The 23178-nt window shown below is 40.2% G+C and overlaps 3 protein-coding genes and 1 long non-coding RNA gene across 8 annotated transcripts in view; 3 read left to right on the forward strand and 1 right to left on the reverse strand.

Moving 5' to 3' along the window:
* clcnk (chloride channel K) overlaps window positions 1–3644 on the reverse strand; it is a 16385-nt gene extending 12741 nt beyond the window's left edge. The window contains exons 1-8 of one of the 4 annotated variants that reach the window (XR_004657261.1): window positions 3442–3643; window positions 3186–3341; window positions 2514–2645; window positions 2301–2429; window positions 1361–1500; window positions 1172–1249; window positions 922–997; window positions 106–231 (exon numbers count right to left, since the gene is read on the reverse strand). Coding sequence is in view for 3 of the 4 variants with exons in the window: in XM_034876574.1 (XP_034732465.1) it covers window positions 106–231; window positions 922–997; window positions 1172–1249; window positions 1361–1500; window positions 2301–2429; window positions 2514–2645; window positions 3186–3336 (832 nt within the window). In the remaining variant the exon portion in view is untranslated. Of the gene's footprint in view, window positions 1–105; window positions 232–921; window positions 998–1171; window positions 1250–1360; window positions 1501–2300; window positions 2430–2513; window positions 2646–3185; window positions 3342–3441 lie in introns of all 4 variants that reach the window. The other 3 variants (XM_034876574.1, XM_034876573.1, XM_034876575.1) reach the window with 3 other exon arrangements.
* The window catches only part of LOC117947565, a 20828-nt gene extending 15961 nt beyond the window's left edge, over window positions 1–4867 (forward strand). Inside the window, exon 3 of the long non-coding RNA XR_004657264.1 lies at window positions 4855–4867. This is a non-coding gene — a long non-coding RNA (uncharacterized LOC117947565). The remainder of the gene's footprint in view (window positions 1–4854) is intronic.
* A 2000-nt stretch (window positions 4868–6867) lies between these two features.
* hspb7 (heat shock protein family, member 7 (cardiovascular)) lies at window positions 6868–10567 on the forward strand. Its single transcript, XM_034876606.1, has 3 exons — window positions 6868–7245; window positions 10001–10125; window positions 10294–10567. The coding sequence occupies exons 1-3, from the start codon at window positions 7086–7088 to the stop codon at window positions 10471–10473; spliced, it is 465 nt and encodes a 154-aa protein (XP_034732497.1). The 5' UTR covers window positions 6868–7085; the 3' UTR covers window positions 10474–10567.
* Window positions 10568–12453: 1886 nt separating this feature from the next.
* On the forward strand, window positions 12454–23138 carry zbtb17 (zinc finger and BTB domain containing 17). 2 transcript variants are annotated; one of them, XM_034876560.1, is made up of 15 exons: window positions 12454–12678; window positions 13954–14219; window positions 14748–14927; window positions 15653–15982; window positions 16119–16208; window positions 16892–17169; window positions 17697–17839; window positions 17947–18247; window positions 18444–18531; window positions 18928–19044; window positions 19156–19276; window positions 20040–20170; window positions 20290–20553; window positions 20712–20801; window positions 21780–23138. In XM_034876560.1, exons 2-15 carry the CDS (start codon window positions 14015–14017, stop codon window positions 22013–22015), a joined length of 2574 nt encoding a protein of 857 aa, XP_034732451.1. In that variant the 5' UTR covers window positions 12454–12678; window positions 13954–14014; the 3' UTR covers window positions 22016–23138. The 2 variants fall into 2 exon arrangements, with proteins under 2 accessions (XP_034732451.1, XP_034732453.1); XM_034876562.1 differs by having other exon boundaries at window positions 15656–15982.
* The last annotated feature ends 40 nt before the right edge of the window (window positions 23139–23178 follow it).

Raw genomic sequence — 23178 nt, forward strand, 5'->3', positions numbered from 1 at the left:
ATATATATATATATATATATATATATATATATATATTTGTTTGCTGGCAGTGAACCTCCTCCTTGTTGACCATGAGGGGTGAGTGCTAATCAGGGCCTCCATTACCTCTATCTCCACTCCACACTGAGAACAGGCGAAAGGTCAGTGCCCCACAGGCGGCTGAGAAGAAACATGGGCAGTAATGCCTCACGGCGAAGTGAGAGCACATCAATTCCACACTGAACAACACACCTACAAGAGTAGAGAAGTGAGAGGAAGCAACTTTAGACCATTCTAAAAACAGCAGCAAGTTATCTGAGCTACATGAGAAATGATCCTCTCTCCTGCATGTGTGGCAAAAAGCATCATGTAAAAAGGAAAAGTAGAAATGTATTTACAGTATGTTTCAAGTGTTAAAAACAGTCTAATGGTTTATGTTAATTATGGTAGTGACATTTTGAATGTATCTTACAATGTGAATTTGAAGCTGAGGTGCTGAACCCCTTATTAAGGTTACCAAAAAATGAGTAAACAGTGAGCTGAGAAGCTTTAAATATCAAGCAGAGGTGATCAAAGGAGGAAGAGGTGAGAGGAAATGATTAACATATACATGATGGAGGAGCAGAGGTGTGTGGGAGGATAAAAGGAAAGAGAAAATATGTAAAGCTTACAAGTTTGAGAAGGACAGATATAGCGCAAGCAGATACATAAACATTCACTAGTAGAATGTTAATGTATCTGTTTATTCAAAAGAAGATTAGGGCCACTAGTAAAAAAATTATGTGAGTTCTGACTTTATTCTTAGAATTCTGACTTTAATCTCAGAATTGTGAGAATAAAGTCAGAACTCACATACATTTTTCACCATTGGCCGTAATCCTGTTCTGTAGTTAATGTATAAATCTAACAGAATTTCTGCTGAACCTTTACTGGCTCTCTCACCGGTGATGGGAGCTCCAAAGCAGCTGGCTACGCCAACTGCAGCAGCTACAACCAGCATTTCTCCAGCAGCTTTGTCCTAAAAAAGAAAGATGATGTAATGCGCTCTCTCTTTTGAGACCGGAAAGTAACAGTAACATGTATTTTTATTCATACTGTTCCACACCTTTTAAATTAATTTAATTGACTTACAGAAGCCCATTTCAGTGGCACGTTCACACTATCATGTTTTAATTACTTTACTGTGGTTTACCTTCTCATTGGCTTGGATGAGGTTGCATAGGTTGCTCAGGTAAGCTCCAACCATGGTGGAAAGATGCACAAATGGACCCTGATGTTAAGAGGCAAATATAGAGAATAATTCTCATAACAAAGACAACACAGTTTTGAAGAATAGCTACATATTTTGTATGACAAACAGGTATAGTGAGATGTCTCTCACCACTTTGCCCAGGTAAACAGTGCTGCCTGCTGACAGTGTACAGATAAGGCCCAGATACTTGGTAAACATATTAGTGAGAGACAAATATTGAGGCATTTCAATGCCGACCAGCATGGTTCTCAGCTCTGGTATCCCCGAGCCTGAGGAGAAATGAAGTAACATTATTTTGGAAAGTCCCAGAATTACTAAAGCACTCAAGAAGTTGAAAAAAAAAAGAAAGCTATTCTTAGTGAATGCACAGGAATGTTTTTCCAATAATTAAATTGGGTGGGGGTAGCAAGGACAATGGGGTTTTAGCAACGATCAACAAAAAACAAATTAAAAGGAACAATAATTTAGTGATTAGTGACATTATGTTGTCACTACACACCATGATTTTAGTCTTAAAGGCTCCTTTGGGGAACTTGGCCACATAAAACGAGCCAAAGCTTTACTCCATAGCAATAAGAGAGCAATATCCGGCATGTATACTGACACCTTAGGGGCAAAGGGCATACGCATAAACATGAAGACGATTGGGGACAGGAGAGGTAATGTCCTGTTACAGACAGGATGTTGGGCAGCAAGGGTATGTCATACACCATACGCCAAAATTTGAAAATCTGCATAGATATCTGCTTCCTGGAAACGCATCATGCTTTAAATATTGTCGGCGAGACAGATGATATCATAATTGACTTATCATGTTGTTCCAGCTTATCGCTAACTGTATAGTCTTGTTCAACGGATGTACATTGCTGGGATAAAGCCTGACCCCCTCCTCTCTCGCTATCTCCCCTAGGGTTAAGCACCACCCAGGACTGTTGGGATTGGTGTAGAAGAAATACAAACAAGCCAGATAGATTGTGTAGCCAGAGCATAAACCAGCACTGACACAGTGCTGTGGACATAGGTCTGGCAATGTGAGACTACTAACTGTATACCTGTTGATTTGACAGACCTGTGGAGAAGGGACAAATGTTGTGGGAGAATGATGATGAGACGGCACAAAGGCATGCTGGGTAAAGAGTCCAGCAGAAGAACTGCAGCAGACTGTTGCCTTCCAGCTTCATGTAAAGCCATTGGTGAGCTACAAGGGAAGGGAAAAAACATTATATGTGTGTGTGCATGTATGCGTGCATGCGTTTGTGCGTCGTTGCGTGGGTTTGTGTACCTCTCAGCAGCTTTGCCACACTTAGATCCATTAGAAAGCTAAGGATGGCAGTCAAAATTCCTAGAGCGGCGTAGCAATACCATTCCATTCCACACACTGTTCCCATACAGCACCTCAGCTTCAACAGCCACCCTAAAGGACACAAACACAATGGGTTAGCCTTCCTAAGGTTTTATTTGTGTCTTAGAAATATTATTATTCATACTCAGGTCATGTGTGTTATGTAAAAGGGCTCAGGTCAGATACAAACACAATAGAAAAAAAATAACACACTAATTGAAAAAAGTGTATTTACATAACTGTTCGCTATGTAAAAGAATATATGGGCATATAGTAGCACTAATTAAATAAAAATTGCAGTAGAATAATTCATATTAACAAAAAAAGTCTACCAGTATTGTAGAAAACACAATCAACACCTCATCAATCACAATCTGGCTCTCTGTAACTCTTAGTACAGAAAAGGCATATATCATAATCCTAAAAGTATTACACTGGTTGTGCTTTCCTTGAACTCAACAATAATCTTTGGCTCCTCACATGAAGGTCAGACAGCTTCCATTCAAGTTTGATATCACACGCTGATTGGCTACGAGATACAATAGCTACTCTCTGACGTATTGATCGGCTCAGTATTGATCCCATTCTAATGATTTTCCACTTCAGTCTGACCTTTGACAGTTGCACGGGACCGTCGGCATGGTGTCCGTGGATCACCAAGAAGCAGATTTGTATTATGGGATGCTGCTGATTGATTTTCTTGGTCCCAGTTGTTGTTTTTGCTGAATGTTTTCGTTCCAGGAGCCTCGTCCAGGCTCTTCATTCTGTCTTGAAGTGTAATTCTTAAAACAGTCTCAAACAAACACTGAGGCTCAAGGGTGACAAAATATAAACAAATCGAAGACACATAAAAAACAGATTGACTTACCTGGTTGCAACCGAAGTGTTATATCTGTTCGTACGGTTATATGTGTGGGTGTAGTGCAGGTGTGCCGGGACCACACTGACCTCTGTTAACGTATTAGCATAGAAGTGATGGGACAGTCACGGTTGACAGGGTAGGCAATATTAACTCTTTGGAGGAACAAGTGCCCTTCATCGGCCTTGATAGCAAAAATACAGCGCGAGAGTCCAAGTCCAATATTCACTCTTTTTTTGTTTACTTTTTGGTCTCTACCAACTCTTTTTTCTCGTTTTTATTTTATCTCTTTTTTGTGAGGTTATATTGTCATATCATCATATTGACATGTGGTACAGTAATTGTAGTTTTTGTTAAATGAAAAAAAAACTGTTGAACAGCTGAAAACATAACCAAAGCAGTAAAGTTGTCGGCCGACAGCTTAATACTGAAACTCATTATGAAGTTCTGTATGTTTGCCAGCTAGTAGTCTTCATCTTAGGTGCTTTTGGCATGTTGTCAACTTTCTTGACCCCCAACTAATAATCAATGGAATAGAGTGATACTACAGAAACAGCCTAATAAACCACTGCTCCATAGCACCACTAGTGTTTAGAAACATTTCGTTATTTCTAATGATTTGGTTTCATTTTGAAGTACAAGGTAAAATGAAAGTTTAATTATGATTATCTGTCCCCCATTATTACTAGTGTGATCAACATTTTACAACTCAGATGGATATGAGATGTCATTGCTACGACCTTCCTTATGTCAGTGATTGGCTCCAAAGACTCAATTGAAAAGTCTGCAGGGACCAGAAAAGTTTTTCAGTATGAAAAAAATAATCATGAATCTTGTAAATATCCGACACTTTGTAGGAAATCACGGTTTCCAGCAGACTGCTCAAGGTCGAGATAATCATTGTTCAGATCTTCGAACACACACACACACACACACACACACACACATACACATACAAACTTCAAATTATCCTCTTAAGTTAATGTTTATTTTCCTCAGTTCCACCTCCCCTTGAGGCTTTCGATAATCGCTTTGAAAATATACACACATACATACTGCTTTTCTCTGCATGAAAACTTGTTTCCATGGGAACGGCACACCTAGAGCCAGACAGGAGGTTACTTTACTTAACTCTCATAAATAATCATTGTTGACAAACTAAGACATTTCTCCTTAGGCAGATAAGAAAAAAAGACAAACAAAACGATGCACCACAGTTTCCACATCTAAAAATGGATATATTTACAGATACATATTTCTGGCCTTTTTTTTGTTCAAAGGAAATAAAAAATGAAAAATTCTGAAATACAAAAGTAAATAGGTGATCAGCTGATATTTTAAAGTGTTCTGAGAAGTTTTTCATGAACAGCTGTATGACTACATTTGCATACAAAGCTGACTATACGTGAGATGACCTTCTAGCTCAGCCACTGTGTGTCTATCACTGGGACATTATGCAACACACAGCAGCTAAGGCAGACAAAACCCAAACACAGGCGTGTGTGTGTGTGTGTGTGTGTGTGTGTGTGTGTGTGTGTGTGTGTTTCAGTGCTCTATCTGGGCAGATAGGAATGCACACACAAACATACATATAGAGGTGACTCATTCCACTGGTGAGACAATGTGGATTACTGACATCAGAGGGATGAGATTTTTCCTCTCACCCTCTGTTGTCATCCTTGTTTTTCATTTGCATAATTCCTGTGTTTCTAGTCGGCCCCCTGAAATGATCATAAGCCATATTTGATCATTATTATACATTTGACTTCATTCAAACTTAATCACACATTATTTATCCTGCTTTTAACCTCACAAGACAACACATTGCTTTTATGTGTAAGTTCATTCATTGACATTGAGCTACATATTTGAATGCCTTAAGGCAGGGATAACACCACATGCCTAAATAGACCATTAACTTCTTTGAAGCTGTTAAGATGCTATGATCAGCTGAGCTTTCAGATACACTCCTCTTATTTGTTATCATTGAGAGCTTCCTTGCTTCCCAAAAAACTAAACTGAAATTAAGAGAGGGCTGTGTATATTCTGCCATAATAAAAATAAAGACAGCCATATGAAATGTTTTGAACTTGAACTTTTGAAAACTGAGATACGTTACAGTTAAGATTAGTTCAACCTTAAAAAACATTACACAAATTTATTGAAAAATATAAGTAGTATAACTAACATTATTGACATTTCCTAACACATTTTGCAGACTACCACTTTGGTCTTGATGACAGCTCCATCAGAGGTGCAAAACACTGTCTAATTTTTAGTAAAAGGCCAGTATTAACCAACAATATTACCGCTGTTACTTTGGAGGGGTGGAGGCTCTGTGCTCTCTGGCAGGGAGTTGGTTAGTTGCCGGGCTGGATTTAGACCTTCAGCAGGGGCTCTGAGCTCTATACTGATAAGACTGGGAGAACATATCACTGTGTGGTGTCATTTGTAATGTCTGGTAACCTTCCAAATGTGGCTTTAAAACTAAAAAACAGCAAACTTTGGACTGCTTTCGATTTCAATTTCAAGATTGTCATTGCAGATATTTGATGATTGGCATTGCAGTTGTAATGATGAGTGAAGTTATACGTTCATACAGAGGTCATATGTATATTATAGGCAACTCACTCTTGACTGAAAAGCACAGGTCAAATATGTAAGTCAATGAGCACACGAGGGACCTAATAGATTAGCTGTCAGCAGCAGAGAGGAGACCAGTGAGTTTCCTTATCATGATGGCCTGTGCTCTCCACATAGGTATAAATAGCCACAAAGCAATGTCACCACTAAGTCCCCTGCTCCCGCTGACGGCTTTGTTTTCAAGCACATTCTTTCCATCTTTGTTTTGCTCCTAACTTATACTCTGAAATAAGAGGCAAGGCTCCTTTTTTCACCTTTTAATTGACTTTTCTCTCTCCACCCAGCTCAGCGGCAGAACAGCATTTTCCGGAGTATCATTTGGTGTAAATGTGCTTGGAGATTTAACATTTGAGAGTGCAACTCATTAAACAGATGACAAAAGTCTCTCTAATGAAATGCTGTGAAAATGCTGATGTCATTTAGTGGCAGAACCATGTGAGAATCCGATGACAGAACAAAGGCTTAGCACCTAATGTTAAGAAAGCGGCACAGAAAGAATTAAATATAGAGAGAAGAAGGAAGCTATTTTAGGCATGGTGTATCTGAAATGACAACTGTTGCCCCCCCTCGCTCCTCGCTCCTTCTCTACCTCTCTCTATCAAATGCCGCTCTCTTACCATGCTCTTAACCTCATAGCCTTCAATGCCCAGACCTTTTCCAACAACAGACCCCTCTCTCCATCGCTCTGTGCGTCTCATGATAAATATAGAACACTATATACCCTCTCCCAATGAGCTGTGACACATGTGCACACCTCCCAATCATGGGACCATACGCTATATAAGGGCCAAGGGTGGGTGGCTTCAGGAAAGTGGGAAAATAAAGGACTTTACCTAACACAGACAAGAAAAACACAAGATAGAAAGAATAGAAAGCAGATAGAGGAGCTGTGTGTAACATTTCTTACATTTAGGCGTCTAAAAGACCCCCGTAAGAATCCACTCTCTCCGCCTCCCTCTTCCCTCCCTCTACTCTTCCTCCTCTGCCTTAACCAGCACTCTCAGCCATCCATGAGTGTGACCAACTCCTCTGCCTATCGATCGGAGCGTAGTTTCCACCAGACCTCATCCTCATCCTCTGGTAACCCATACATGGAGAAGAGCCGAGGACTGTTTGCTGAGGACTTTGGCTCCTTCATGGGGCCTGGGAGCGACGCTTTGGGGTTTTCCAGTAAGTTAGAAGTAGTTTCAGGTCTCTGTTACTCCTTTTGTTTACAATGTGTGAAAATAATAGCAACAGCAGGTTGAAGAGACACCTTTGACTGTAAAGCAGATTTATGTCTATGCTTGGAAGATATTTGTGTTTGTGTGGTGTTTCTTTCTCCATCAAGTGGTGATAAAACCTGTCCGAAGTGGCAGTTCAGATGAGGAAGAAAGTAACAGGCAGGACAGAGTTAAAAAGGCAAAAATCTAGTGTGGTTGATTTGTGTGGACAAATGTGTTTCTATGTAAGAATGTGGCAGTGGTTTTATGGAATAACTTTAGTGTAAAAAAAATTCAATTAAGATAAAAATTAAGATGTAAAGAAAACAGATGCACGCAAGGGAGACAGCCTACGTTTAGGCTCTATTTCTGTAGAAATGGAGGCCTTAATCAGCATTCTCTTCCAGGTTTTTCCGGCATTTTTGTGTTTTAAATTACACATTCTAAGGTCAGGAGACATTTGACTTTGTGGTTCATCTGTTAGCTCAATAACGTGTGAACTGCTCTGTATCAGGTCACTGCTGGCGCACACACACGTGAGTGTGTGTCATCTAAACTTTAAATGGACTCGAAGTCCATGTGGCCCATCACGGTATCACGGACAGAGTTGAATTGTTTTGGTATCCCATAAGAGCCTAAGGATGGGTGGATGCAGCTAAAGGGAAAGCCAGGCACACAAACCAACAAACTGGGGAATGCTGGACTGGCCGCCAGCAGTGTGACTTCACACACTGAGTATCTTGAATGACGCCTGCATAAGGAATGACCAGATGGTTGCCTGGCGACCAGTGTACACACCAAATACAGTGCTTACACACACAGTTGGAATGATGTCACACTGTCAAACTAACCTGCATGGGAAGCCAGAGCAGCTCACATGCACTCACGTCCAGTCTGTGTGTAAGGTCATGTGCCACCAAAACTGTAAAATTGTAATTTCCCCTCTGGGGATCAATAAATAGTATAAATAAAAGTATAAATAAAAATACAAAACGTTCTTCACTGAGCTCAGAATCTCTGGGGACAGACTGTCACTGACTAGCATCAGACTACACGACTATCATATGTTTCTCTACTCTATCCTGTTGCTGACATAATCCTTTTCCATACAGCTAATCAACATCTTTAAACATAAACAATGAAACAAGGAACTAGGTGTAACGTGAAGGGTGTCCCTTCTAGTCACAGAACAGTATCAACCAACACTCCTGTTCTGCTCAGCTATACAGCACTTTTTAGGCCATTCTATTTCCCCCCAAACTCTGCTCTCATCTAATCAATCTTTCAGCAGCAGCAGCAGACAGCTGTTTTTAGTGAAATGGCTCTGATAAATCTGTTAACCTACTGCCCAGCACAAAACAGCAAACAGACAGGAAGCAACTAGATGGGTAAGAATGGAAATTATTGGTAGTTGCTAAAAACATGTGTTGAAATCAAACCATTGCTCTGATCTGAACTGTGACTTTTCAGTTACTCTCTGTAGAACTTTACACATTAACAATATACAGCCAAGTATGCTGACTCCCACCACTAAGAGCCTCATCATACAATTTTGAATTTGGTTCCACCACGAAGAACATTACATTTATAATTCATGTGTCATAGCCATTTCAGCATATTCCAAAGATCTTGCCATAAATAGCCTGTTAGGGCCATGGTCAGCATGTCATGCATTTTATATGGTTTATATGGTCAATTTATAAATTAATTTTTTTATGTCCAAATCTGTCAAAGTCCAAAAAGTATACTTCCATAATTCCATGATTTTAATAGGAAACCAAATAAATGATATAAACCACTTTCAGAACTGCTGTGATGCAAGAAAAGAATGGCCAAATAATTAATATGACAAATTTAAGGTCAAATAATATGTAGAAACAAGACAATTGCCACTTCTGTGCCTTTTATTTTAAGAATATAAAGTACTCAAATGTCATTGGAAAATACAATAGTATTTACTTATCCATCCTTTCAGTGATGTGGAAACTAACAAAGCAAGCACCAAGACCCTGAAACTGAAGCAGCTCAACAGAATTCAGCCAGCATTCATTTTTCCTACTGTGTCTGTTCTACAGGCATTGTTGCAGTTGTGGAGGATGGACTTGGCATGTTTTATAGGGCACAACTGTCTGAGTGTTTAAAGTAGAAAGGTCTAAGTGAAGACAGATAAGGAAGTAACATAAAAAAAAAAAAGTGAGAGCCAATCCTCTCTAGATCTTGATCTCGGTGCGGAAGGGTTATACAAGCTTGTGTTTAGTGTGTTGCCATGCCCTGACCGTTAGGGGCCCTTTGGCCTTAAAACAGATTTTCCATAAAAACTCACAGACCTTTTAAAAGCTGTGTTTTAAAATTGGGTTCCCAGGATATGCACTGACACAAGCAAGCTTTGCCTCTAAAGAAAGCTTGTAATCTCAGAAGAAAATACTTAGCTTGAATAATGTTGTATTCTCAGTTGTTGGCATGTAACACCAAAATGACAATAACTGAAAATATTTCAATAACCTAATTTAGTCTTTTAAATCAATGAGAGCCTGTAACATGTCTGTTAGCGATTCCTATATTGTTATTATCACCAGCCCACAATTATCCAACTATGTGATTACCCTCGTTAGCATGTAGCGTAAATGAGAATTCAATGAAAAATGATTTTTCAAAGAGGCCAGTATAGATTTACTTGTATTTCTTCCTGTGGTCTGAGATCCTTCCTCATCTTGTGGCCTTAGGTGGTTCTGGAAATATCAAGACTCTCGGGGATTCGTACCAGTTCACGGTTGATGTGCGAGACTTCTCCCCTGAAGATGTCATCGTCACCACATCTAATAACCAGATTGAAGTTCGTGCAGAAAAGGTGGGCAGCCTTCTTGTTGATATTGAATAGTATACATAGTCTATAAAAAAAGGTTAGTGTTCCAATAATATGACTAAAACCATAGTAAACTGGGGTCTGTGGGGTAGACAAATCACTTATCAAAGCATTTATCTGCATAAGTCATCGCTAACATTCTGTCTTTGGCAGTTGGCCCAGGATGGTTCAGTGATGAACACTTTTACACACAAGTGCCAACTACCTGAGGATGTGGACCCCACCTCAGTGACATCATCACTGGGTTCCGAAGGGACCCTAACGGTCAGGGCACGGCGACACCCGGCCAAACACGAGCTCGTACAGACCTTCCGCACCGAGATCAAGATCTAGAGAGGGATCGGCTTTCTCATCACAAAACCTCTCACTTTTTTGTTGTCATGCTACTTCCTCATTTCCCGTCTGGCTTAAACCATTCTACTTTAAACACTCAGACAGTTGTGCCCTATAACACATGCCACGTCCATCCTTCACAACTGCAGCAATGCCTGTTGCTTCTCATTTATATTCTGAGTTAGTTCACCATACATACACAGCAGCAATGGACCTTTTTCACAGCAGACATTTTGATTTATCATAGTAGGAAAAGCACAGATGAAATTGATAACCTTAACAGTGACTCAACTCCATCAATTGTCCCAGTAAGCTATTTCAGTGAGTCAGCATGCACAATGCCAGGGCCTCTCCTAAGTGGAATGCAGCCACCATTGATGGTTATAAATACACATGTGCTTGTCCTGCAATGACATGTCAACATGTGTGCTGTAAAAAAAAAAAGGCCTATAGGTCATACCTGCACATAACATGTAGAAATTCAGGGGTTGGACATGTACCGAATTTTGACACACACACACACACACACACGCACACACACACACACACACACACACACACACACACACACACACACACACACACAGCAATTAATGGATCAGTTTACAATTCACTCCTGAAGACACACCTCTGAAATAGTTGCCACATTACAGTAAAAATAATTTATTGTATATTATTATTTGTGTGAATAAAAGGATCCTGCTTTGACAATAAACATTGGACAATATATAAATCTTTTGATTGATGTATGGCAAATTGTTTTTATTAAAGGTATGGGCCTGGAGTTTGGAAAGTTGATATTCTATTAAACTCTCCGGCCAATTTAAACAGCTTCTACACTGTTGTGTAGTGTTCTACACTTGCACACTAATAGCACACTCTTATGTTTTTTAGGCAAAAAAATGATAATGGCTTCAGCATTTCTCCCTTTGAATTTTATTGCTGCCACTTTGGAGAAGGCTTTGAAACCTCATTTAGGTAGCAATTCATTTGGAAAATAATCCAGAAAAAAACAGAGTGTAACTGAACGTGTAATTAACGTTAAAACATAAAAAAGCAAAGTAATTTAAAAAATTCTCTTTTTGATTTCTGCACTAAATTTTGGTGGTGGAGGGTGTGTTGGAGGATAGCCAAACCTCAGTATTACCGTAAATCCTGGCTAAAGATGCTGTCTAAGATGTATTTGTTAGAGCCTAACCAGAATTAAACTGTCCATCCATGTCTTTATTCAATATGCTAATGAATTACAGTAATGATCAATTTTGAATATATGATTGACCCAACACCTCTGAGTTCTTCAGCATTTATCAGGATAAAATATAGTTCAAATGTAGGCCTAAAGGTGGTTAAGCAATGAACACCACAAGGCAAACCACTCTAAAACTCAATATGAAACATACAAAACCATTCTTAGGATAGCAGGTGCTTCTGTTCAGTCTTTCATGTGTCTTTATAAGGCATCTGTTGTACTTACATGAAAAAAGGATTTCAATGGTTCTATTCAAGCAAAAATAATTTAGAAGCCTTTGTTATGGGGCTGTAATGTACTCTGTTTGAGCCAGGCTAAAAGGGCCTTTGCATTTTGGCATGCGTCTCTGTGGAAGACAACATTTTTTAAAGTAGCCTTGAAATGAATGCTTTTTATGTTTGCCTGAAGAGCGCTATGAAAGTAGGCTATTATTATTATTATTATTATTATTATTATTATTATTATTATTATTATTATTATCTTTATTATTAAAAGAACTTGCATAATGCAATTAGTGTAGTAGCCTACACTATGATTTTGAATTTAAAATAAAAACAGAAAGGTTTTTGGTGGGTTAACTTTTCAGTAGCTCATTAACTCCAATTTGAAATGTGTTTAATCGGCTTAATGAAATATGTTAAGCCGAATAAAGTATTGGTGGTTGGGGTGTGTGTCACCTATGTACAAAAACAGAATAAGTTGATGATATTGCTCCACCTCGTGGTCATCATCAGAACGGCACGTGTTCACACTGCGCGTGCTCCTGGGATACATCCGGCCGGTCCCTATCAATCGATCAGAGAGAGGAAGATGGCGGCGGATAGAGTTATGGCCAGCGGGGCAGGATCGATCACCGAAAAACTCGATTGGGTTGGTTTTTCCTAACGAACTCAAACACCCCATATACTCGCATAAGCAACACTTTCAACTCGGAGCGAAAAAGCGACAACAAGAAGGTAACTCAGGAGTTTGTTTTTATTAGAATTGCGCTTGAATTGAGCGAAATGCGCAAGCTAGCTGAGAAAACAACAAGGGATGAAGACAGGCCCGAATCATCGGTCCGCCATCTTGTCACTACATGCTGGTCAAGGCATGCTAAATTAATCCCTGATAACAAAGCTGCAAGGATGAAGGATTTGTAATCGATGTATTGCACTGTCAAACCAAGCTGTCAAAACTTATAAAATCTTCATTTCCAGTCACAAAACAGCTTTAGTGTTTTTTTCCCGGTAGTTCGAGCCTAGTGCTAGTTAGCGTTAGTTTAGGGCCGACATCAGTTGAAGCTAGCCAAATGCTGGTGTCGTTCTGGTTTTGTTTTGCTTCTCGCGACTTTAGCTAACGTTACATTTTATTTCATAGTTGCAACCTATGCGTATATAAGCCAAGGGTATAGTGTGGATGATGTTTTTTTTTAGTTGTTAACACATTTAAAAAAAAAAATCGTATCTCTGTCTCGACTATATCCCGTTGGGGTCCTGTAGGAAAATGAGCCTAATATAATGCTAGCTACATCCAATAGTGCAGAGACCACTGCCATTAAACATCCGTAGCGTTTCAGCACAAATCAGAAACACTTTATACAAGATAACGTATCTGTTTGACATTTGTATTACCGCGAAGCAGAGTTAACGGTACATCAATACAAATTTAAGAATGGTTTCCATTGCTGTGTGTATTGATATAACTAGAGTTCGGTTCCGGTAGAATTCCGATTCTTGAAAAAAAAAAGTAACAATATATTTACATATTAAAGTTCTTAAATATATAATAAGTAAACATAATAAGTCAACTGACACAGAACTACAATGATTTAACAATATATTACAGATACAATATTAACAAGTAACAAATATGTTAAGTTGGGAAACAAAATATGGTATTTTAAAAGTAGCCTACATTTACGGTAGCTAGATAACGGTAGACTACAGAGATATTTTGTGTTGTGATGTGTGATATTTTTATGTCCGTTTCGGTGCGACAGAGGAAAAATATTTTTGTTGACACGTTAGGTGGAAAATGATTGAAATTTCTTCAGTCTAACCCAGTCATCTGAATTATTCAAAACCAATTGCTTTACTATGCTGAGGGAGGATATAGTCATATCAGAGTCAAACAATGCTGATTGATTGGTAAGTGACAATAAATGTCATGGCATTGTCACGGTCAAGCTGACTATCAGCCTTTTGAGCATAAACTAATGTAGCCAATCACATATGACTTCTGCCTGTCAGTGGTCCATAGAGGCCGTGCCTGCCCGCCAGCCTCTTCCACCATCCCCGAGCCTTTGGGACGATGGAGTTCCCTTGGCACAGTGGGAAAGTTCTGGAGCAGCTTGACCGCCAGCGCACGCAGGGTCTGCTGTGTGACTGCACCTTTGTTGTGGACGGGGTGGACTTTAAGGCCCACAAAGCTGTGCTGGCCGCCTGCAGTGTCTACTTCCGCACCCTCTTCCTGGACCAGAAAGATGTGGTGCATCTTGACATCAGCAATGCAGCAGGTGGGTTCCCATCTGTACACCTTTACACAATAAACCCTTTCTGATTCTGATTGGCCCGTGGACACGTATTTCATACATACTGTCAAATTATGTGTTTGATTTATTTAGTCATTTTTATCATCCTGTGCTGTGCCTTTGCATGCCATCACCGTGCTTTGTTTAGCGTTATAATGCTCGCCTAGCTCTTAGCATGGCACTCCTCACACTCTGCAACTGGCAAGCTAGCAGTACTTACTGAGCATGAGCGACTCCCAACAAAGAACAGAAGTGAGATGCCTCACGTTGTTGCTAAAACAGAGAGCTCAACACACAGGGTGAAAAGAGGTGCTGCAGCACTGTGCAGTACAACAAATATATGGTGTTTTCTAAAAAAATGTAACCACATACACCTATTCTGGTACAATCTCTTAACACAATTATGAACCTTAAAATGAGCATAATATGAGCACTTTAAATAATAGTCATTTACATGTACCCCACCATTGCTGCTGTATAACCACAACTGTGTATTGTTGCTTATCATTGCAGGTTTGGGTCAGGTCCTGGAGTTTATGTACACTGCCAAGCTGACTTTAACTCCTCAGAATGTAGAAGACGTGCTATCTGTTGCTAACTTTCTACAGATGCAAGAAATTGTAAACGCCTGCTCTGCGTACCAGTCAATGGCAAATCCAGCTCCATCCGTCATAACACTAGATTTTGCCGTAGGTAAGTCCAACTTTCACAAAGCTTTGGCAGCCTGTTCAATATAGGGCTGCAGTAAATACTTAATCAATTGTTTTTTGTAATGAATGCATTAAAAATTACATTTACATGTCCAAACCATTAAAGTAATAATAATTGTCCTCAACTTAATCATCTGCACCCTCTGCACCAAGTGTTGAACCAGGTCAATCATTTGTTGCTGGTGTAGAAAGGGGCAGATGGGGTTAACAAGGTACATTTTCTGTGTTGAATGAATTTAAAAAAATCTAAAAATGTAATGTGTTTCTCCTTAACTGTCACTTCCCATGGCATGATGTTGCTTAATGTTGATAATATTTGAAACAACGTATTTCCAATCTATCCATAGTTAGTAGTAGATAACATTCTTCACCTGCGCTTTAAAGAAATAAGAAGTCATAGCTTTAAATTTTAAAATGTCGTTCAGGCATTTATATTAATTAACTGTTGTTATATCAAATTGATATTAACCTTTTAGTAAAATTCCCATCTGGTAAAGTATTTCTCTGATATGATGATTGTGATACAATTTGATGAATTCCACATTTTGTGCAATATATATCAGTCCACTGTTGTGACTCATTGTAAACATTTTGATTTAATTCCACTTTGCACTCCAAGTATGAAATATGGTCCCTACTGTATAGTAATCGCCTACTATCTTCTATTCTAAAGGAAACTTCTCAATTTTTTCTTTACTTAAAAACTAGAAGAAAAACAAGGTGAAGTAGAGCAGAGAGAAGAACTGGAGAGTGACCTGGCAGAATTGGCGTCTCAACCAGAGGAGAGTCCTAATATCCCCACAGAAGATAAAGAGCCCCCACAAAATCAGGAAACTGTAAAAGAAGACATCCCCAATGAAACGCCTCAGACTGAATCCAGGCCCAGCCCAACCAGAACCCACTCAGGCAGAGGACGACACCCCAAAACCACCCCTACTTCTGCTCAAAAGAAGATATCTGTGAAGAAGGAGGGAGAAAGTGCTGCACAAGATGCACCTGGATTTCAGGACGACCCCTCTGATGCTGACTATGCGCCCAGTAAGTACATATTTATAGAATGTTGTCTAATCCGTCCATTGGGTGTTTAAGGTCCACATGATGCATTGAAGCGTCTTTAGCAAGTCTTGCTCTTTTTATTTGACTAATAAATTTAGATATTTTTCTTTGTTTACAGAGTCACAGTTGAAATCCGCAGGCAACTCATCTTACATGAGCTCTCGAGGGAGAAGAATCCGAAAACCTCCTCGACGAAACTTCCCCCCTGGTGAGCCGGCTGCGCTGGTGTACTCTGCTATATCAATTCAAACATTCTCTTAAGCTTTTCACTGGTTATGGAACTTGTTGAGTATCGTAAGCCGCTTCCCGACCAGGTAGTTACAGGAACGTAATTATAGGAATAGTCCACTTGCGTGTTTGCATGTGTGTGTGTGTATGTGTTTGTGTATCGGCTGGCCAGCTTGTGGAGTTCAACCCAGATCCGTCAACTGCGAAATCAAAGCCTCTCATTAACGAGACCTCCAGCTTACAGCGTGGTCTCCAAGCATGACTGGCCGAGTGATGAGCTAGCGGCCCGGCGGGCACTAGCTGGCTCTCTCATCACTTCACGGAGCTTCTCAACTCCAAAAACTTTGAAGCAATTTGTCAATTCGGCAGCAGTGACTTTCTGGAAGGGTTACAGGAACACCGGTCAGAAAACTTAAAAATCCCCAAATTAATCCAGTCGGAACACAAGAACAAAGGTTCTAGGAATGTTATGTTCTAGGAACTGCAAAAATCCCTCCGGTAGAACTTGTGTAATTATTATAGTGTTTCTTCAGTTTTAGTCTTATATTCAATTCCCGGTATAAAAAAAAAACAGCAGAAAAGTTGCTATTATTCCATTACATTTCCAGTCAAGGCTTCAGACAGTATGATATTTTCAGGAGTTTCCTCTTATCGTCCTTGTAGACAATTACTCAGAGGAAGAAGGCACATCAAAGAAAAAATCGGAGAAGAAGGTGGCTGAGCCGGCAGAAGAGACCGGAGAAGAGCAGGACCACTGTGCCGAGACTGGCGACGGGGAAGCGGATGATGAAGAGGGGTCTGGAGAAGAAGACGATGAGGTTAGCGAGCAGCTGGATGGAGTTGATTCGGGCAGCGAGAGAGATGGGAAACAAACTCAGTCAGCGTCTATGAGCAGTCGATCGGAGTCAAAGCCTTACAGCTCCGTGACACACAAATGTGAGGTGAGAAATATCAGTCTGGGTGCTGGAAGAAAGGAACTGTAGTCATTTACAATTTGTAACTTCTTTACTTTAGTGTTTCCAATCTTGTCAGACTTAATGTTTTGTTTAGCTTGTGCATATAAGTTAATATCATCAACTTTATAGTCTATATCAACAAAATTTAATTCACGGGATTGTTCCGCGGCTGCCAGATGTCCCTCCTTTTTGGATGTCCTTCACCTTCAGCTTTTTTTGTGTTGGCATTCTTATTTTTGGTGGATTTAAGCAAACTATGATTAACTGCTCCTCAGATCTCTGTAGAGTAAATCCCGACAGCTAGCTAGACTATCTGTCCAATCGGACAACAGACTACAGTAAAAACAAAACAGCCGCAGGGGCATTACAGCTTATAGCCTATCAAACTTGGAAAAGTTGTTGATCCTGTGAGTTTTGATGCAAATCTCAATGTCAGAAGTTTATGGCAAAATAATTGCATTAACAGATTTTGTCAGTTCACTCTCAATCTGACATATTTTTTTTCTTTCCAGGACTGTGGGAAGAAATTCACACACACTGGTAATTTCAAGAGACACATGCGTATTCACACAGGAGAGAAGCCGTTCAGCTGTCGGGATTGCAACAAGGCTTTCTCTGACCCTGCAGCGTGTAAAGCCCATGAGAAAACACACAGGTGAATTGCTTGTTTATTTTCGGCGAGACATTTAATTTACTGACACCCGCCTAATGAGCTCTGTCAGCTTTGTGTCTTAAATTGCTACTACTACTGTCGCCTCCTAGCCCTCTGAAGCCGTACTGCTGCTCGACTTGTGGAAAGAGCTACCGCCAGATCAGCCTGCTCAACCTGCACCGCAAACGCCACACGGGCGAAGCACGGTACAGCTGCGAAGCGTGCGGCAAGCTCTTCACCACGTCCGGCAACCTGAAGCGCCACCAGCTGGTTCACAGCGGCGAGAAGCCGTACCACTGCGACTTCTGCGAGAAGGCCTTCTCTGACCCCACAGCCAAGATGCGACATCTGGAGACGCACGACACAGAGAAGGGCAACAAGTGTGCATACTGCGACAAACGCTTCAACCAGGTGGCAACACGTTTGTGAAGGCTTTGTATAAGCAACTGTCCATCAAACATTCATGCTGTGATTGCAGATTTTTTTCTAATGTTATAAAATCTTCAACTGTAGAAAACCTGAGTTTGGTAGCCACATGTTACTACCGGTGATGTGTTACTGAGCATATTATATTGAGTCTCTTAACTTTTTACCTAATTTTTTTTAGCCCGGAAATCTGAAGGCCCACCTAAAGATCCATATCGCAGACGGGCCTCTCAAGTGCAAGGAATGTGGCAAACAGTTTACTACCTCAGGTATAACGATAGTATTGACCATATTTTTCTTGAATTTTCTGGTAGACAGATGTTATATGGGTATCTAGAACTAAGGAAGTCTCAGATTGAGAACCGTAACAGACTTCTGTTATACAGTGATCTTAACTTGTTAGAACTGGGCTGAGGTGGAAGCCTGCTGTCTACCCAATTTCTTTTTAATGTGGTGATCTGCTGCTTCTCTCTTTTGTATGATTATAAATTGTGGCTCTTTGGGTTTTGGATTTTTTATGCCACAGGTGAATTGATGTAAATAAGCGTTGCCACCCCACGGTTGTCACATGATTTCAGTTCAAGTTAGTGAGATGCTACAGGTGGTGTTAACAAAGGGCTACAGTTATAGGTGCTAATGTTTGCTTGATGATATCTGGTTTTTAGGAAATCTGAAGAGACACCTGCGAGTCCACAGTGGGGAGAAACCGTACATCTGTATGCACTGCCAGAGAGCTTTCAGTGACCCTGGAGCGCTGCAGCGGCATGAACGCATCCACACAGGTACATTCAGGCAGACTTTGGAATGTGAAAGCATTCATCTGAAATCCCACACAAATATTATCTACATCCCTTCATGGTGAGACTGTATCCTACTGTAATCATGTTCTACAGGAGAGAAGCCCTGTGTCTGTCCTATCTGTGGCAAGGCCTTCACCCAGGCCAGCTCACTCATCGCTCACGTCCGCCAGCACACTGGAGAGAAGCCCTACGTGTGTGATCGCTGCGGCAAAAGGTCAGCAAGCAGATAAATCAGTAATGTTACAGAAGGCTCATTTTTCAAAACATCACTCGCACCTGGGGAATATTACCTGAGATTATCCAACAAGGAGACTGGGTAATATGTGAAAGATGGCAGAGAACATTTGATTTTAAGTTTTATTTTGCATAGGGAATAGTGGGAATCACAGGTGACATGTATGGCCTCACAGGTGTTTTTTTCAGTCTGACATCAAAATAATATATATTTTAATTTTATTTAACCTTTCTATAGTAGGCCGTTAAGAACCGTTTCTCATTTGCAATGGCGACCTGGCCCAGAAAAGCGTAAGCGGGCAAGACAACATACAGTTTCCCATTCAATACAATACAAGAATACAGAGTACAATAGGCTACGTAAAGTGTAGATTAGGGAGTCATTACAAAGCAGGCGCAAAGTGAAGTGTAAGTAAGTTGATGGATAAGCAAGAGTAGTATGGTAAAAACAATATACATGAACAGGTAATCTATATCACTGTTGAGATGAAGTGAAGAGTCAAATATACAGTTAGTACAAGTTGTGGTCTAGTTAGTGGTTTAAGTCAGTAGTAACAAAATACGCATGGGTAGACCGTTTATATAAATGCTGAGATGTAATAAAGAGTCAATGTGGAACTGCAGCTAAAAGTAAGTGAGAAAATATGTTTTTTTATTTATTTATATGAACTAGCCCTTTAAATATACCAGGGTATGTGAAGGAATCAAGATGAGGGATACATGTTATGTCTCTCTCTGGACAGGTTTGTGCAGTCAAGTCAACTGGCCAATCATATCCGGCATCACGACAATGTCCGGCCGCACAAGTGTCAGATGTGCAACAAGGCATTTGTTAATGTTGGAGACCTGTCGAAGCACATTATCATTCACACAGGTGAGGCCACAATTAAGGGACAGCCTTTTTCTCTGATTCTGTTCTCTACATCAAGCAGAACTCCCAGCTTTCACCTTCAAATCTTCAGTGGTTTTCTTTTCTCCGTCTTGCTCTCTCAGGGGAGAAGCCTTTCCTGTGTGATAAATGCGGCAGAGGGTTCAACCGGGTGGACAATCTGCGCTCCCACGTCAAAACCGTCCACCACGGCAAGGCCGGCATGAAGCGGCTGGTGTTAGCTGGGGGTAACACAGACGAGGGGGCGGATGGGTGCACAGGCGCATCCACCTCTGACAGCGAGTTTAACATAGTTACCGTCACCACAGAGGACATCGTCACTCTGGCAACCGAGGCCTTGGCCTCCAGTGCCGTAGCTCAGCTGACAGGTCAGAAAGCATCTTCAAGGCAGAGTTCAGTGATTTTTGGGGAAATATCAACATCCTGGGGTTTGACGTGTGACAAATGCTGCAGAAAGCAGCCTGAACCCCTCAGCAGAGGATAGCAATGAGTGGTTGTTTACTTTGTGTATTGTGTCTGTTAACAGTAGTTCCAGTGGCTACTTCAGTGTCTGCAGATGAGACAGAGGCTTTAAAAGCAGAAATCACCAAGGCAGTAGAGAAAGTGCAAGAAGCAGGTAAGACGGCAAGGAAATCACTATACAGTATTCCCTCAAACATCGGTATTAATCAATATCATAGTTTTGAAAAACCATACAGAGAGCACAATGGGGTCAATCGTGACTTTTTCAAGTCAACTTTATGAAAACAATGCTATGTTTTGGGAAACTAATAAGTAAATTGGCTAAAATGTGCAAAAAGAAAACAAAAGAAATTTAGAGTATTGCATGACCTTGAATATAAAAACTGAAGGGAAAAATTGGTGTGATAATTTTGAACTGTGCAGTAACTCTGATGACTTGTGCTGTAGGTATGATTGTGAAGATTCAGGACTTGTCCAAAGAATAGACATTTTGTATACCCTTTTTATTGATTTTGAATTGGAGGAATTTAAATTGCCATTTGTCTGATTTAAAGGCTTATTCTGTACAGAACACGTGTTGTGTGGCTGATAGTTACGTTTAGAAGTCAGAGAGACTATATCTGTCCAGATCATGGATCATCTACTGTGTGTTATCAAGTCCAGCAACACATCGCATGTAGAGCATATATGGGTCTGATAAAATTGTATTGAATTGGAATGGCACCACAGTGTTTCTGTCACTTCCTGTTCAGCCTTAAGGCTGCTGAAATCTGTGGAAAACTCTCTGAGTTGAGAGCGGATTTTTGTCACTACCCCGGCCCTGATTGGAGGATCTGAACCGGGTGGATTTTTGCAAATCCCACAACAGGCTGTAGGTGGTGCCAGAGGAACTGGATTTTCTTTTAAATTACATGCTTCATGAAGTCGTACATAGGGTCAGTTTCAGCAAATATGACAGATAGCTAGTTTAATAAGTCTTACCTACTGCATCTGTACTATATGTTGTAAAGTTTGATGTTATATACTGCTGTGTTTAGTTTCATCCTAAGCCAGTTAATGTCAAACATGGAAAGGGAGCGCAGTTTGAGGAATTTGAATTGCTTACTTTGTTTGTCGGCTCTTCTGTTCCCAGACCCCAACACCCAGATCTTGTACGCTTGTGATTCATGTGGTGATAAATTCTTGGATGCCAGCTCCCTCGCCCAGCACGTACGCATCCACACAGCTCAGGCCTTGGTCATGTTTCAGGCAGATTCCGACTTTTACCAATACACCACAGCCACCGCTGCTGAGGGGGATTCTGCCACGACATGGCAACCCGCATCTGAACAAGTCATCCAGGAAGGAGAGGTGATCTTCCGTGCCTAGGATGGGCATGGAGAGGCAGAGGGAGGGATGGTGGTGGAGATACAAGAAGAAGAAGGGACAGAAGGGAGGGAGGATGAAGAGGTGGACGCCAACACTTAGCTTCAGACAGAATGAAACAATGAAGCTGCAGCGGAGGTAGAGGAAGAAACAGAAGAGGAGATGGAATGTGAGAGTCAGGCGTAGTGGGGCAGATTTGTGAAGAATGTATAAAATATTTGTTAAAGAAATCTAATTTGTACACGAAAAGAAAATATAAGAAATGAATGCAGTTGATGAGACCTCAGATATTCAACATGCTATGATGGTACAAATTAATCTATACAGGATTCATAACACACAACACTTTATAAACAATTATATTTTAAAATTTATGGTCAAAAATCATGTATTTTGGAGTCGGAAAAGAGGTGAGATCCAATAATTTGGCAGATATGGTTGAGAATTCTTCCAGAGATAGTTATACTACTTTGTATAGTTTGTTTATTTTATTAGACTAAAATGCAGAATGATGTTGTGTCCTTTGTATTTAGATCACAATTCTGTCTTACCCTTATTTACTTAAGAAAGACCTCTGTGTTATGTTTTCCATTTTACTCAGATGAGATATGTACATTTTCCTTAAATAGTCAAACTATTTTTATTGTACTTAGTTGTAAGTATTTTCATGAAAACCGCATTATACAGAGATTATATACATGAACATGTGGGGGCACAAAAGGTTTGTGTGGGGGGTAATTATCAATTCCTCCATTTTTCCCAAAGTGGGATGTCATGAACTGGGAAACAATGTAAATGCTGTGCATGTATGCTATTTGTATATTTGTTAGGCATCCTCTAAAAAAAGTCTAAAAAATAACTCTCATAAAACATAAAAAGAAATATGTGTGTGGTGACGACAACGACTGCTCAACGATTCTCAGTTTCACTTTGATATCAAGATTGTTTTTTCTGGTATTGCAGCTAGCTGGTGTCATTGGTAAGAAGACAGTTTCCTGTCACCAATGCTTTTATGTCATTATTTGTCTGTTTATATTAACACATGCAAGATGCCCTGTCAGATATCAGTAACATTGCTTAGACTGAAAGTCGTCATCTCCTCAATAAAGAATCATCAAACACCTGACCAGCCTTGTGTTGTGCTGTTATTTTAATTTTATTTTTTT

This window comes from Etheostoma cragini, chromosome 7, assembly GCF_013103735.1.
Source record: "Etheostoma cragini isolate CJK2018 chromosome 7, CSU_Ecrag_1.0, whole genome shotgun sequence".
Taxonomy (NCBI): domain Eukaryota; kingdom Metazoa; phylum Chordata; class Actinopteri; order Perciformes; family Percidae; genus Etheostoma; species Etheostoma cragini.